The following is a 16,475-nucleotide window of genomic DNA, read 5'->3' as shown; positions in this document are numbered from 1 at the left end:
TCTATCCATTATTCAGTAAGAACATGGCAAATCATTTATTCTGCCCTATTCCTTTGTATAGATTCACATAGTTTAAAAAAAAAGGAATAATTTGTCTTGAGTATGCTTACTGACTTAACTGAGCATTGTGGTTGACCAAGACTTCTGAGGTTGAAGATCAGTTAGAGTGAAGCAATTTCTCTAGGTGTCTCACTTCTCTGTAATGCTCCCCCTATCCTGAGACTAATCCCTTGTCCTAGATTCCAGGCATAGAAATAAGCCATACAAAGGATGTAAAATGCACTTTGGGGTTACTGCGCTGGAGGTGAGGGATAAAAGGCGTACTGAGCCTATGTTTTTCTGTGAACCTTCCAAGCATATAATCTTGATGATGTTAAAGCTCATTGGTGAATCTCAGGTTAGGTAGGAATGTCTGGTACAGATTACTGTAAATGTGAATGTACAATAATATCATGCTGCCCTACAAATGTATGTGTAAAAGTGGGTCTCCAGACGTTATAGTTCTTTTTGCTACTTTTAGGAGTAAAGCTTTATGTTCCTAGACAGGCAAAGAAACTGATAGTTGCTAATGTTCTGCTGAAAAATGTATTTACATTTAGGACTATTTATACTTTCATTTAATTAGTTTTTTTTCTGACAGTGGCACAATAAAATCATTACTTAGAATCCAGTGGACTTCTGCACTATTGACCACATTTGTAACTTCAGTTAGATTGAGTCAAACAGCAACAGCCTCATTTGAATCTTTGCTGGCCGCTGTTTTGTTTTTTTTCTATCCGAAGTGCTGCTATTTGTCAATGCATTTTTCTGTAATATCCATTCTCCCATTGTTTTGGAAGTGGGATTTGAATAATTTTTTTTGTTGTTGAGACAGATGTACTGCCATATTTTGCAGCTGGTTTTTTTTAGTTTAATAAATGGTAACTCACATTGCCCTTGGCCTGGTATAGCACTAAAGCTATTTTATTGGTACCTTAACAGGAACGGGAAATGGAATTGCAGAAAGAACAGAGGCGCCAAGAAGAGAATGATAAATTACGTCAGGAATTTGCACAACATGCGAACACTTTTCACCAATGGCTGCAGGAAACAAGGTGCGGTGTTCCTTTTTAAAGCTCACACTGTTCTGCTTTATACAGTAGGGTTTGTGTAATATATAAAGCACTTGATCTACCTGCGTGGAAAGAGTTAATTTTTTTAGAAGTTGCATAAATTAAATTTTTATTCTTTTGTATGAATGTCCAGGCCAATAAATTAGTACTTTCATATTCAAACTGGATGATGTAAATTAGACCACAAGGATCTGGAACAATGCTTCCAAAAAGCTGTTAATCTTGTGAGTTATTTTAAAATGTTGAAAAAGCTGATAGATTTTGGAAATCACGTTGAAGATAGATGACATCCTAATAAACTCATTATCTAATTAAATGCTGAAAAGCATTTCTGAGGATAAACCTCTATTCCTATATGTGGTCATTAGTGGAAAAAGGGTCAGCAGGAGACAGGAGTGGAATGTCATCCTATCACTGTCTGGTATTAGCAGTGAGACACCTTAAAGCAGGTGTCATGGGCCAGGAGAAGAAGCCCTGGCTGTATTTGTCCCACTTCCACTTGATGAACCTAATTGTAGGACCGGACTTTGCATGGTGGACTCTGTTGGTTCATTTAGAGCTGGGAATTAAACTGGCAGGCCTCCCTGACAGATACATTATCTGTGTGATTTATTGAATCTTCTGGTGTAAGTTGCAATTGTTTATTTAAAAGTATCTTTGCTTTTAAGCATTCTTGAAGAAACAATTGCTTGATTTTCTTGGTCACAGTGAATTGCAAGTTTTATGCATAATGTCATGCTGTCCTTTATCCTTGTGGCTATGCAAGCTCCACCATGGAGCTGTCTGCTGTAAACCTTCTTCCCTCCACCTAACCTTTTTTTAAGCATCTCTTTAAATCTGTCTTGATACAGTGGTCAACCCTTGGAAAATTTCTTCCAACCTCTAAAATATTGATTGCTTATCAAATGCTTCTGTAAGTAATATAATGCAGCCATGTCTGAAAGTGGTGGTAACTAATGTTTGTTGCATTATGATGAATTTGCAATTTTATGCTGATTAATGAATTTTGTTGTTCTCTCCTCTCCTTGCCCCATCCTGGAATTTCTTCTTCCCTACTGCTGCCTGATGCTTGGATGCTGTCTACAGGACATACCTACTGGATGGGTTAATATTGCTTTTTGTATTGTACTTTGCTGTGATCTTGTCTGCATGTTGCTTGTTGTCATCTTTTTATGTTCTTTCTTTTGATTTATGGTGGGAGAGAATGATGAAAATTTTAACTAACAAACCAAAGCCATAATCTATTGGTGTAAGTGGTTTCATTAAATGAGTAAAAAAAAATGACTATCAGATCTTTCCCACCATTTACAGTTATTGTTAATAAAATAATTAAAAGGAAAAGGTTATTTTAGCATTGAAAGAGTCATTTCCGGTAACAGAGTAAAATGCAACAGTTTTAGCAAGAATATTGATCCAAATCTGATAGCTATGAATTCTGGAAATCAGATACTAAACCCGTTAAATATTGCAGAAAGTCTGAAAAGAGAAACTGAGTTACTTTTTCAGATTAATCTTTCATTAGCATTGTTCCTTGCCCAAAATGTTAATTCCTTTTTGTTTATTGCATGAGTATCAGTAATTCTCAGACCAAAGATGTGGGATGTGCAGCTTGCACAGCGTTGGGTAGATGAAGTACTGAAGCAGTGTTTCAGCAAGGATTTTTAATTCACTGAATTGGGAATTGGCAGTGCCAGAATGAAGAGTGAGCAATACTTTATTTAAAACAAGTTTGGATTACTGCAGGGAGCGTGCAGAGTATATTTTTCATAAATACATTTATTAGGGCATTTGGATGTACAGACTTCCCTGACTAGATAGCCCAGCTGTCTTTGTTTTGAGATTATGTTTGTCAAACTGAGACTTCTGATTTTTCAACATGAGCATGGTACAAATTGTGTTACAATGTAGTGTTTGGTTCCAAACTCATATATATATGTGTTCTTTCTTTTTCAATCTTGTCTTCTTTTTCCTAATAGCATAGCATATCGTCGTGTCATTCATGTCTATCAGTATGAAGTTGGGGATGATCTGACTGGAAGGTTTTTCTTTCTTCCTCATTTTTCTATGTTGTTTGCAACGCACTTGCCTAAATGCCATCTGAATGGGATTTTCCTCCAATACTAACATCACTGCTATAAGCTCACAGCTTTTGTTAATTCCCCTAAGAATAGGGCTTCTTGGGTAAATTAAATGATGTGCCTTTATGATGCCACTGCTATCATCATGAGTAGACCTAACATTGCATGGAGTAACTGGTGATAATGGATCCCAGTTGCCTTTTGCCTGAGGTGTAATTGATCTTGGGGTCCGTGTCACAGAAATTCAGCGTGAACATCGAAGTTTTTTTTAAACATCTTGCTCCTTGCTTCAAGACACTGACTTCTTCCTTGACAATGTCATCAAGTGGTCAGCATAGTTGTCATTTTACTGACACATTATTTGACCAATGAGTGAATTATATTTAAATTCTCTTTTTAATGTTCATTTAGGAGAGATGGTGTTACAGTGCTTCCAATCCTTTGTTATTCTTGAAGGTGGTGATTTTGACAAATGTTTGAATCTAAACTGCATTCAGGAAGCCTAAATGATTTCAGTTTTCAGACCTTACCACCCAGTCTCCCATACACCCTCCTTACAGATGCCAAGCCCAAATTATGAATTGTTTTCTGTCACTGTCGAAGATCACATGGTGTAGCAAGAAATGAACATGGTATATCACTGCCCCTGTGTTTTCAGCCACTCACAGAATCATCAGGGATATGCTTTAAAAACTTTCAGAACCCAGATGGCATCTGTGCCGCCATTTCATCTCATACATGTCCCACGAGAGCTAATTTGATTTGAGGTTTTTCATTCCAGACTGTTGACACACTGGTTAGACCTGAGGGCAGATTTGGGAATGGATAATTAAAAACAAAAAAAAAAGAGGAGCCTTCATTTACACAATCATAACTTGAATATTTGAGCTCAGAGACTATTTTATCCAGGTATTCCATATGCACACGAGCACCTTGTGTATCTGCATCTCCACCCACCTCATTCTTGAATAATCCTCATTCAATAACTGGTGACAATAAATCTAGCTCACATTCAGCTTGGTAGGTACAGGTTTTTTCCTAAGTTTTCAATGCTTGGATGACCCTATGCTTAATCAGAACCTAAGAAATAGGAACTTACTCACTTTGCAGACGGGGATGTGGGCAAAGGTGTTGGTCCTGAATCATGACAGCATAATGAAAGAATCAAGTTTTTGAAGGAATGCTTCCATTATGGACGGATGTGACATTTTTGTTTATTTTGGTAGCACTTAAGTTATGATTTTAGTTCCCATTGTCTTAACTTACCTTGGAGAATAATTTCAAAAGATTCAAAGGTGCATTTATTATTAAAGTGTGTATGCAGTATACGACTCTGAGATTTGTTTTCTCCAGATAGTCACAAAACAAAGAAAACCATAGAAGTCAGTTCAAAGAGAAACAGAAGACCCACCCCAGTACACAAAACAGTAACGCAATCATCAATCTCCCAATCCCCCTCTGCCCCAAAAAGCGCAACAAGAGCATCAACCCCAAACCCCCCCTGCCCTGCACAAAAAAACCAAATAACTCGTAAAAACACAGAATATAAAAATCATAAGACAGAAAAAATCCATAGCGTAAAGTCCAAATCATAAATGCAGAACCTGAGTAACGTCCTCTGACATCACCAAAAGAGAGAGACACCTTTTAAAAAGTAAAATGGTATAATCAGTTATGTAACTTAATTGACAAAGGGAGTGTTAACCTAATTACATATTAATAAATTGTTATTCACCTGACTTGGGGGATTCTCATGTTATAATGTAAATTAGACTAAAGTTCATAGGCATGTTGAAACAGAACTGCAACATGGGATTTTTTTAACAATCTTGATTAGTCTTTTTTGATAAAACATTAATCTTCTACTGATTAATATGGGCCTTTATTCCAGGATGTAACATTTCACCTGAGTATTAATTTATTGAAGAAGCAACTGTGAAACTGGTTTGAGTTGCAGCTATAAACATCTGTTTGTATACTTCAGAATTATTCCTAAATTCACACATGTAGGTATCCATAATACTTACTGACATGCAATTTTCTTTAACGATGATGCCCATTTTATTTTCTGCCTCAGTTAATTAACGTACATTCTGTGATTTAGAAGAATAATCTTCTAGGCTTCTACCCATGTTCCTCCTGCTCCATGCCCTTTGAATACTGATTTTCACTTGCCCTTTACTGATTTTGTTTAGTGCATGGCTGAGAAGGCTGAGATCTATACAGAATGGAGAAAGGATTCTGCCCTAATGGTTTTAATACATTCTGACTTTAACATTCTTTATAACTGATTCATTCCACAAGTTCAAAGGAAATTATCAAAGTACATAGATGTCGCATATACAGTTCTGAGATTTTTTTCTTGCGGGCATTCACAGTAAATGTCAAGAATCAATGAAAGACCACACACAACACTTACAAACAACCAATATGCAAAAGATAACAAACTGAGCAAAAACAAAAAGAAGAACAATGGAATAATAAATAGGTAGATATGGAGAACATGAGAGGAAGAGTCCTTAAAAGTTGTGGGAACAGTTCAGTGATGGGGTGAGTGAAGTTATATGCTCTGACTCAAGAGCCTGATAGTTGAGAGGTAATAACTGTTCCTGAACTAGGGTATGGGTCCTGAGACTCCTTCCTGATGGCAGCAGTAAAAGAGAGCACGGCCTGGATGGTGGGGGCCCTCGATGATGAATGATGTTGCTTTCCTGTGACAGTGCTCCTTGCTCAGTGCTTAGTGGTGGGGAGGACTTTACCCATGATGGACTGGGGTGTATCCACTACTTTTTGTAGGTTTTATTGTTCAAACTTAAATACGGTATTGGAGTTATGCTTGGCCTTGCCATCACAAGTATAGAGTGAGTCGAGCAGGGGGCTATGCAGACAGCTTTGTGGTGTGCCTGTGCTAATGGTAATTGCGGGGATGCTGTTGCCAAGCCAAAATGACTGGCTAAAAATCAAGCTTTATATTTGCTCTTTATCCTTTACGTGACTGACTCTGTGCTCGGTTTCTGGAGTTTAGCTATAGTGCAGCTGTTGATGTTACTCCCTCACAGCTCCAGAGCCACAAGTTTGATCCTTATCTTAGATCCTGTATGGAGTTACACATACTAATGACTTCTGCTGGATGCTGTGGTTTCCTCTGTGACCCAAAGGCATGCTAGTAGTTTAATAGGCTACAGTAAAAATATCCCCTAGTGTGGTTAAGTAACGAAGACATAAAAATTATCCGTTTCTCTTTTGCCATGCACCATGTTCTCTGCCATGTGCTCTGTTCAGCATGTGAGAAAATAAGTTGCACATCTGCAGGGGGAAATTGGAGGCAAGAATGGGACTGATGGAATTGCTGTGGAGGACCTGGTAGGGTAAATGGCTTGTTGCAAGTAACATATTAATTAATTTAGGTTTTCCAGCTTTTGTATTTAATGAGCTGAATATTGCTGCAAAACTCTGCTCTTGGTTTATGCAGACTAAGATGTTACTGTTGTAGAGCAGAAGATTTTGCATTAGAAGCTAGAGCAGTTGAGTTTAGCATGCCATAAATCTGTACCTTAAAAACAGAGCATTGTGAATTCAAACAAGTAAAAGTATCAGATTTTTTTACACGTGAAGCGGAGTGCTTCCCATTCTAGATTACAGAATTGTGAACCAATAGACATTTTAGTGTCACTTCCTACAAACAAAAGCAATTTATTTTTTCAAAACTGAATTTCATAGCCTTAAGATCAGGTAGCAGACCTAAATCTTGATTCATGTATTCCTTTTAATAAAGGTGATCTTTCATAATTGCTTTTGATAAATACATTTACTTTTTAAATCGGGAAAGGTCACTAATGTCCTTTGTAAATAAGACATGAGATCCTTGAATGTTTATAATGCTACAGATAAGTAGTTTTTAAACAAAAACTGTTTTCTGGAAAGCATTTTTTATTTGAGAAACAATCTGTAATCTGCGCTTAGGTTCCAGAATTGTGATTTTTTTTTTAATTCACCATTTTGAGTTTGATGGCTTCTAGAATTTTTATTTAAAAGGTAATATACCTGAATAATCAATATGCTCTCATTAGATTATTTTGTAATTTTGATAAATTTGTGTATCAGGTCTTGCATGGTGGAGGAATCAGGAACACTGGAATCACAGTTGGAGGCGACCAAGGTAGGAAGGGCTTTGTTCTCTCCAGCTTTGAATAATAGAATCTCAGTTTTTAATAGACATAAGTGGTTAATGGCTCTCCCATGATATCTTTCAAGACTTCTCATTTTCAAATCTTATTTGAACAATCAAGATTCAAGATTTATTAATCATGTATGCATCAGAACATACAGTAAAATGTGCCATTGTATTAATAACCAACGCATTCAAGGGTGTGCACAAATATCCCGCATATGGCGACAACATAGCATGCCCACAGTGCTCGGCAGAGCAACATAGGCCACAACAGCAGCCAATCAAGCCCTTGCTCAGTGCTAGACAGAGAAAGTTTCTGGATTATTCCTCAAAAAATGACAAATTGGAAAGCATTTTGTTGGCACTATGCCATTAAAATATGGAACGATTACTAAAATGTTTTAAAATTGGGAGAGAAAGTGAGATCCAAGCAGTTGACTTTACTGTGCAGGAGCAGTCTTTCTGTGTTAGTTATAGTGGATCTTTACAGAATTTTGTATCACAGAAGAGACCTTCCACTCTTGCCTGTGATGTCTTCTGTTCTGATTTTCACCCCCAGCCCCTGTAAGGAGCCCTTCAAACCTTTTTTTTAAAAGAAAGGGACTGATTACGTCTATCAAAATAATGTTTTGCAGAAATTTAGAAACCTCAAAGTAATTTCTCATTCCGCCTCCAGATGTTTTTGCCCAGTTGGTTTTCAGGGGAAACTATTTATCCCTGCTTGCTTTATATCTAGAAGTGTCTTTCATGTCACCGAATTAATATCAAGAGTGATCAATGTTCATAAATGTATACATCAAAAACCGACTATCTTATCCCATTCCGGTAAAGTTCCTTGGCATCTTTTCCAAGATTATGACTTCCTTTTTGAACTTTGGGCATCTAATTATAGTGTGCTCTCTAAGCCTCAGAGCATTGTAATCATTTAGTGTACAACTAAGGCTTAAGTGGAGGCTTATTACAGATCGTTGTGTAAAGGAGCACTGACTAAAATGTAAATATTACTGATTATAATTCTAACATGTTTTAATTTTAAAACGTTGTTTCTTTTATGAGAATACCCTTTATTCATTCCAATGTATATTTTGCTGGTGGAGATCGTGTACAATTAAGGCAGCACAGTAGTGTAGTGGTTAGCACAACACTTTACAGTACGGGTGACCAGCGTTCAATTCCTGCTGCTGCCTATAAGGAGTTTGTATATTCTCCCTGTGACCGCTTGGGCTTTCTCCAGGTGTTCCAGTTTCCTTCCACAGTTCAAAGACATACCGCTTGGTAGGTTAATTGGTTGTTGTAAATTGTCCTGTGACAATTCTGCACTATTCTGGGTCTATTCTGCACTGTATCTCAAAAAATAAATATAATCATATGTGTTCTTTAGTTTTAGTAGGCATCCAGTTATAATGGGAAAGACTCATAACTGCTTTTGCATTCTTTATGGCTTGCATTTAGAATATCGTGCATTAATAGCTTTGTGGCTTTGTCGTGGTACAAAAGGAACTGGTATTAGAAAGAACTGGTTAGCAAAATAGAACCTGGAGGGAAATATGCCATACATGCGGCTGCTTACCAAGTTAAGAGCCCATGGTAACACTGAAAAGTTACTGGCATGGTTCGAGCATTGGCTGATTAGTAGGAGGCAGTGACTGGGAATAAAAGGATTCTTTTCTGGTTGGCTGCCAGTGGTGTTCACAGGGGTCAGTGTTGGGACCACTTCTTTTTATGCTGTATATCAATGATTTAGATGATGGAATAGATGGCTTGGTTGCAAGTTTGCAGAAGATACAAAGATTGGTGGAGGGATTGGTAGTGTTGAGAAAACAGGTAGGTTGCAAAAGGACTTAGATTAGGAGAATGTGCAAAAGAGTGGCAAATGAAGTACAATGTTGGAAAATACATGGTCATGCACTTTGGTAGTAGAAATAAATGTTTTCTAAACGGAGAAAATCCAAAAATCTGATACGCAGAGGGACTTGGGAGTCCTTGTGCAGAAGACTCTAAAGGTTAACTTGCAGGTAGAGTCGGTGGTGAGGAAGGCAAATGTAATGTTAGCATTCATTTCAAGAGGTCTAGAATTACAAGAGCATGGATGTGATGCTGAAGCTTTACAAGGCACTGGTGAGGCCTCACCTTGAGTCTTGTGAATAGATTTGGGCCCCTCATCTTAGAAAAGATGAGCTGGCATTGGAGAGGGTTCAGAGGAGGTTCATAAGGATGATTCCAGGAACGCAAGGGTTATATTACAAGGAACGTTTGATAGCTCTGGGTCTGTACTCACTGGAATTTAGAAGGATGAGCAGGGGGATCTCATTGGAACCTTTCGAATGTTGAAAGATCTAGACAGAGTAGATGTGTAAAGGATGTTTTCTATGGTGTGGGAATCTATTACAAAGGGGCACGCCTCAGGGTAGAGGGTAATCCATTTACAATAGAGATGCAGAGAAATTTCTGTAGCCAGAGGGTGGTGAATTTGTGGAATTTGTTACCACAGGCAGCTCTGAAGGCCAGGTCATTGGGTGTATTTAAGGTTCTTGATTGTACATGGCATCAAAGGTTACAGGGAGAAGGCCGGGGGGGGGGGGGGGCTGTGGAAGGGTAAAAAGGATCAGCCATGACTGAATGGCAGAGCAGACCTCATAGGCCAAACAGCCTAATACTGTTCCTGTGTCTTATGGAAATGACCCTCAAATCTATTCATTCACAGAGAAAGCATCAGGAGATTCGGGCAATGAGAAGTCAATTGAAAAAGATTGAAGACCTTGGGGCAGCAATGGAGGAGGCATTGATCTTGGATAATAAGTACACAGAGCACAGTACTGTGGGATTGGCACAGCAATGGGACCAACTAGATCAACTGGGCATGAGAATGCAACACAACTTGGAACAACAAATACAGGCTAGGTAAGCAAAAATAGCTTAAACACTTGGGAAGAACGTGGAGGTCCTCGAGTATGTGGACTGCAGGCAAGAAGAATTTTAACTACATTGTTAGGCTAGTGAAGCTGGAGTAAAAGATATATAATATCACAAACACAAAAAAAACTGCAGGTGTTGGAAATCTGAAGCAACATAGAGTAACTCGGCAGGTCAGGCAGCATCTATGGAAAAGAGTAGTCTTTGTTCTAGGCTGAGACCCTTTATCAGGTTATGTATGTATGTGTGTGTGTATACTAAGCAAATGGAAGCTGTTTCTATGTTACATTATACAAAGGGCAAATGTAAGGTTTTACACACTGATCTGAACAACATAGAACAGTACAACACAGCAACAGGCCCTTTGGTCCACAGTGCCTCTATCAGAATGTGAAAGCAGCAACAATTATTTTGGAAGAAAATGAATGAGAAATCAACTTGAAAGGCCCTAAGGCATATAGTAAAGGAAATAAATTTTTTGTAGAACCAAGCCTTTACTTTAACAAGCAGTTCTTGCATAATGCATACAATTGTAAGGTAAGGTTTACAAACTTGTCATGGAATTTGATATAATCACATTAGAACTTAAAGCAGAAAAGTCAGGTCACATCATCTGTACCTCAACATAGGAACATCACATTTCCTTGCCTTTATTTTCAACTTGCATGAGCAAGTAGAAGTGTAAATTTGTTATGAAAATTACACTGATTGCTTCTCTTTTTATTTTTAGGAACACTACTGGTGTAACAGAGGAAGCTCTTAAAGAATTCAGTATGATGTTCAAGTAAGTTGGCTTGTTTATTTTGTGTATTTTTTAATGTGTTGCTACAATGGTGACATTAAATATTTCTATTTTTCTCCTAGGCATTTCGACAAGGACAAATTAGGACGTCTAAATCATCAGGAATTTAAATCATGCTTGCGCTCTCTGGGTTATGATTTGCCAATGGTAGAGGAAGGAGAACAGGACCTCGAATTTGAAGCTATATTGAATGCTGTTGATCCCAACCGGTGAGATGAGTCCACAGTTTGGTGCAGGAGATAATTCAAGACTTTATCACACCATAACTTCTTAGAAATAAGACTTAACTAATTTGTTAAAGGCTGGAATAGAGTAATTGAGCAATGCAACAAATAAATTGTATTGTGACCTGCCTGACATAGCTAGTCTTAATTATCCTTGTTCACAGGCAGAACGAACATTACAAATAACTTTAATTCCCTCTTGGTAGGAGAATTGGCCATGGGTTTCAATCCTTCTTGCTTGCTCCCATGCATTTCACTGTAAGACTATTGGTCAGTACTTACTGTCTAAACCAGACGTTTACATGCCTTTTGAATGGGAACTTTAAAGTAAATCACTTCAACTTACTCAATCCAAATTCAAGTTATTCTAGTATATAATACATATTAATACAATTACTACTACTCTACTTTGCATTGAATGTAGTTAAATTTAGAGATTTCCAGTTCATTTTCCTTGCCTGCATTTTAATGTTTCCTTTATCTGATTTGCAGAGATGGATACGTTTCACTACAGGAATACATGGCCTTTATGATCAGTAGAGAAACAGAGAATGTTAAGTCCAGTGAGGAGATTGAGAGTGCTTTCCGTGCCCTCAGCTCAGAAGGAAAACCATTTGTCACGCGTGAAGAATTATATCAGGTACTGAAACAGATATGGTTTGTGATTGAATTATAGAATTGTACAACATAGAAACAAACCCCTTTTGGTCACAATGCTCATGTCAGCCTCCACACCAGGTAAGATTCTGATGAAACTCTTCTGCACTCAATATTACTACCACATCATCCCTGTAGTATAATCAGAACTGTACACTGTGCAGTCTAAATAATGTTTTCTACACCTTTCAACTCTTTTATACTTGATGATTCAGCCTGTGAAGGCAAGCACACCAAGTGCCAAGTGCTGCTTTTATTACCTCATCCACATGTGGAGCCACTTTTAAAGACTATGTATTTATGTCCTACTAGAATTCAAGTTCCCAAACTTCATTACTTCATACTGCCAGGCAATTAAGTTCCATCTGCCACCACTCCGCACTGTTTTTCAGTTTAATTACATTCCTCTATATCCTTATATAGAATTCCACCAATCCTTGACCAGGCTGCCATTGGGACCTTGCCAGAAATCTTAATGCAGTCCATGTAAACCACATCTACTGCTCCAACTCCAATTTTCTTTGCTACTTCCCCAAAAAATAATTAGGTTTTGAGGTAACATTTCTTGCTCAAAAGAATGCTGACTTCTGAACAGACCCTTCCCTTCCAAGTTAACACAAATCCTATCCCCTTAATCTTCAGTATGTTCCCTAGCACTGTAAGCTCACCAGTCTATTTGTAAGCTTACCCCCACCACCCTTTTTAAACAAAGGGACATTATCCCTTTGGTACCTGTATATCTAACAAAAAAATCAAGTGTTTCAGTCCCAGCAATCTTCTCCTTTATTTGAAAGCAAAACAACTGTAGAACATCAGAGCATGGACATCAAGAGGAATTTGCAAAGTTGCAGTTCAAGAAAAAGCAGGTTGCTATAATGGATGCCACAATGCTATATTGATTTCAGTACTGGACATCTGTACATAGCCATTTCACATTGTTTTAGTGCTGGATGGTTCCTTAAGGTTGTCATAGACATGGGGTGGGGTAATGAGACTAAGTTCCCACTACCTATTAAATGCTCCCAATTTTGAGCATCTCAAATAGCCTGTGGCAACGAGGTCCAGCTCCTGGCCTTCTTGTGTGGCTTAGCCACTAAGTCCTGCAGAACCATTTCTACTGACAGAAGGGGCAAGGGCAGTTAGGTTACTGTGCCTTAGAACCAGTCAGTTGGGGCAGATAGGGCTTGTTAGCAGTGGTTGGCAACTCATCTAGGAGAATGGAAAACCTCCCCTGCCTTGCAGCTATGCTCACTCATGGAGAGTGCTTTGGGAGTAAACCCAGAGAAAAAATCTGGAGTTGAAGTCCCAAAGGCATAAGTCCCAAAGGCATTGAGTTCAATATTGACAACCAACTCCTACAAAGCTGCTGGTGACAATCTGTCTCTGCCATTCTTTGAATTCATCAGCTTCATGGGCAACAGCTTGCTATGCATATTATATTGCTCTGCCTTAAATATCAGCCTGCATATCATGTAGAAAGCTAGGCCATGATGTCAGTGATCAACCAATGGATGGCCTCATAGTACTGGATATAGACGTGTAAGAACAATATTGTTCATTTGATCTAGAAACATAGAAAATAGGTGGAGTAGGCCATTTGGCCCTTCGAGCCTGCACCGCCATTCAGTATGATCATGGCTGATCATCCAACTCAGAACCCTGTACCTGCTTTTGCTCCATACCCCCTGATCCCTTTAGCCACAAGGGCCATATCTAACTTCCTCTTAAATATAGCCAATGAACCGGCCTCAACTGTTTCCTGTGGCAGAGAATTCCACAGATTCACCACTCTCTGTGTGAAGAAGTTTTTCCTCATCTCGGTCCTAAAAGGCTTCCCCTTTATCCTTAAGCTGTGACCCTTCGTTCTGGACTTCCTCAACATCAGAAACAATCTTCCTGCACCTAGCCTGTCCAATCCCTTTAGAATTTTATACGTTTCAATAAGATCCCCCCTCAATCTTGTAAATTCCAGTGAGTATAAGCCTAGTCGATCCAGTCTTTCTTCATATGAAAGTCCTGCCATCCCAGGAATCAATCTGGTGAACCTTCTCTGTACTCGTTCTATGGCAAGAATGTCTTTCCTCAGATTAGGGGACCAAAACTGCACACAATATTCTAGGTGCGGTCTCACCAAGGCCTTGTACAACTGCAGTAGAACCTCCCTGCTCCTGTACTCAAATCCTTTTGCTATGAATGCCAACATACCATTTGCCTTTTTCACCGCCTGCTGTACCTGCATGCCCACCTTCAATGACTGGTGTACAATGACACCCAGGTCTCGTTGCATTTCCCCTTTTCCTAATCGGCCACCGTTCAGATAATAATGTTTTCCTGTTCTTGCAACCAAAGTGGATAACCTCACGTTTATCCACATTAAATTGCATCTGCCATGAATTTGCCCACTCACCTAACCTATCCAAGTCACCCTGCATCCTCCTCACCGCCGCCTAGCTTCGTGTCATCCGCAAACTTGAAGATGCTGCATTTAATTCCCTTGTCTAAATCATTAATATATATTGTAAACAACTGGGGTCCCAGCACTGAGCCTTGCAGTACCCCACTAGTCACTGCCTGCCATTCTGAAAAGGTCCCGTTTACTCCCACTCTTTGCTTCCTGTCTGCCAACCAATTCTCTATCCACATCAATACCATACCCCCAATACCGTGTGCTTTAAGTTTGCACACTAATCTCCTGTGTGGGACCTTGTCAAAAGCCTTTTGAAAATCTAAATATACCACATCCACTGGCTCTCCCCATCCACTCTACTAGTTACATCTTCAAAAAATTCTAAGATTCGTCAGACATGATTTTCCTTTCACAAATCCATGCTGACTTTGTCCGATGATTTCACCTCTTTCCAAATGTGCTGTTATCACATCTTTGATAACCGACTCTAGCATTTTCCCCACCACTGATGTCAGACTAACTGGTCTATAATTCCCCGGTTTCTTTCTCCCTCCTTTTTGAAAAAGTGGGGTTACATTAGCCACCCTCCAATCCTCAGGAACTAATCCAGAATCTAAGGAGTTTTGAAAAATTATCACTAATGCATCCACTATTTCTTGGGCTACTTCCTTAAGCACTCTGGGATGCAGACCATCTGGCCCTGGGGATTTATCTGCCTTTAATCCCTTCAATTTACCTAACACCACTTCCCTACTAACATGTATTTCCCTCAGTTCCTCCATCTCACTAGACCCTCGGTCCCTTACTATTTCCGGAAGATTATTTATATCCTCCTTAGTGAAGACAGAACCAAAGTAGTTATTCAATTGGTCTGCCATGTCTTTGTTCCCTATGATCAATTCACCTGTTTCTGACTGTAAAGGACCTACATTTGTCTTGACCAATTGTTTTCTTTTCACGTATCTTATCAAAGCTTTTACAGTCAGTTTTTATGTTCCCTGCCAGCTTTCTCTCATAATCTTTTTTCCCTTTCCTAATTAAGCCCTTTGTCCTCCTCTGCTGGTCTCTGAATTTCTCCCAGTCCTCAGGTGTGCTGCTTTTTTTTTTTGCTAATTTATGTTTCTTCTTTGGACTTGATACTATCCCTAATTTCCCTTGTCACCCACGGGTGCACTACCTTCCCTGGTTTATTCTTTTGCCAAACTGGGAAGAACAATTGTTGTAGTTTATCCATGCGATTTTTAAATGCTTGCCATTGCATATCCACCGTCAACCCTTTAAGTATCATTTGCCAGTCTATCTTAGCTAATTCACATCTCATACCTTCAAAGTTACCCTTCTTTAAGTTCAGATCCTTTGTTTCTGAATTAACTATGTCACTCTCCATCTTAACGAAGAATTCCACCATATTATGGTCACTCTTACCCAAGGGGCCTCGCATGACAAGATTGCTAACTAACCCTTTCCTCATTGTAGTAAAATCTAGTAAAAATCTAGCTTAAACATGGAGGAGTTCTTGAGTTGACAATTCTTCTGCTTTCTTTATAGAACTTGTCACGGGAGCAGGCTGATTACTGCCTCTCGCACATGAAGCCTTATACAGATAGTAAAGGCAGAGAGATTCCTTCGGCCTTCGACTACGTGGAATTCACACGATCACTGTTTGTGAATTAAGCTCTCTCAATCCAGGTGTACCTGCTAACAGCTGCTCTGCATGACCCTGCCTAATTTCCATGCATCTATGAACTGTGCAGCAAGATGTCAATTAATCTATTTGCTTGTGCTTCGTCTGGAAAATTTTTTACTCTGTACCCCTTACTGCAGTGTGCTGAAAATAATAAACATTTGCTGATTCAAACTGAACACTGGTTATGTTGTTCAATAAGAAGGCTAATTTCATTATTGCTGGTACTCTTCAGTACCACCTCTGGAATTTTCATTTGACCTACTGATTGTTTTAATTAAATTTTCTGCTGAAAGATTGCCACTAATTCACACAGATGTCAAAGAACAAGATCAGTAAGGCCAGAGAAGGAGTGGGGATCTAATCCAGAAACATAGACCTGTCAACAGTGAAGGGAATGTACTTCCCAAAAGCTGCTCACAAAAAC

At 38.9% G+C, this 16,475-nt stretch overlaps 1 protein-coding gene across 4 annotated transcripts in view; it reads left to right on the top strand.

Moving 5' to 3' along the window:
• Positions 1-16,227, top strand: part of sptan1 (spectrin alpha, non-erythrocytic 1) — a 121,564-nt gene extending 105,337 nt beyond the window's left edge. For 3 of the 4 annotated variants that reach the window (XM_073052380.1, XM_073052381.1, XM_073052379.1), the window contains 9 exons: positions 982-1,094; positions 2,199-2,216; positions 3,089-3,151; positions 7,295-7,349; positions 10,066-10,262; positions 11,005-11,058; positions 11,139-11,285; positions 11,793-11,940; positions 15,913-16,227. In XM_073052380.1, the coding sequence (XP_072908481.1) occupies positions 982-1,094; positions 2,199-2,216; positions 3,089-3,151; positions 7,295-7,349; positions 10,066-10,262; positions 11,005-11,058; positions 11,139-11,285; positions 11,793-11,940; positions 15,913-16,038 (921 nt within the window). In that variant the 3' untranslated portion in view covers positions 16,039-16,227. The remainder of the gene's footprint in view (positions 1-981; positions 1,095-2,198; positions 2,217-3,088; positions 3,152-7,294; positions 7,350-10,065; positions 10,263-11,004; positions 11,059-11,138; positions 11,286-11,792; positions 11,941-15,912) is intronic. The other variant, XM_073052382.1, reaches the window with a different exon arrangement.
• The last annotated feature ends 248 nt before the right edge of the window (positions 16,228-16,475 follow it).

The sequence above is a fragment of the Hemitrygon akajei genome, chromosome 7 (assembly GCF_048418815.1).
Source record: "Hemitrygon akajei chromosome 7, sHemAka1.3, whole genome shotgun sequence".
Lineage (NCBI taxonomy): Eukaryota > Metazoa > Chordata > Chondrichthyes > Myliobatiformes > Dasyatidae > Hemitrygon > Hemitrygon akajei.
This window is presented reverse-complemented; position numbering and strand designations above follow the sequence as displayed.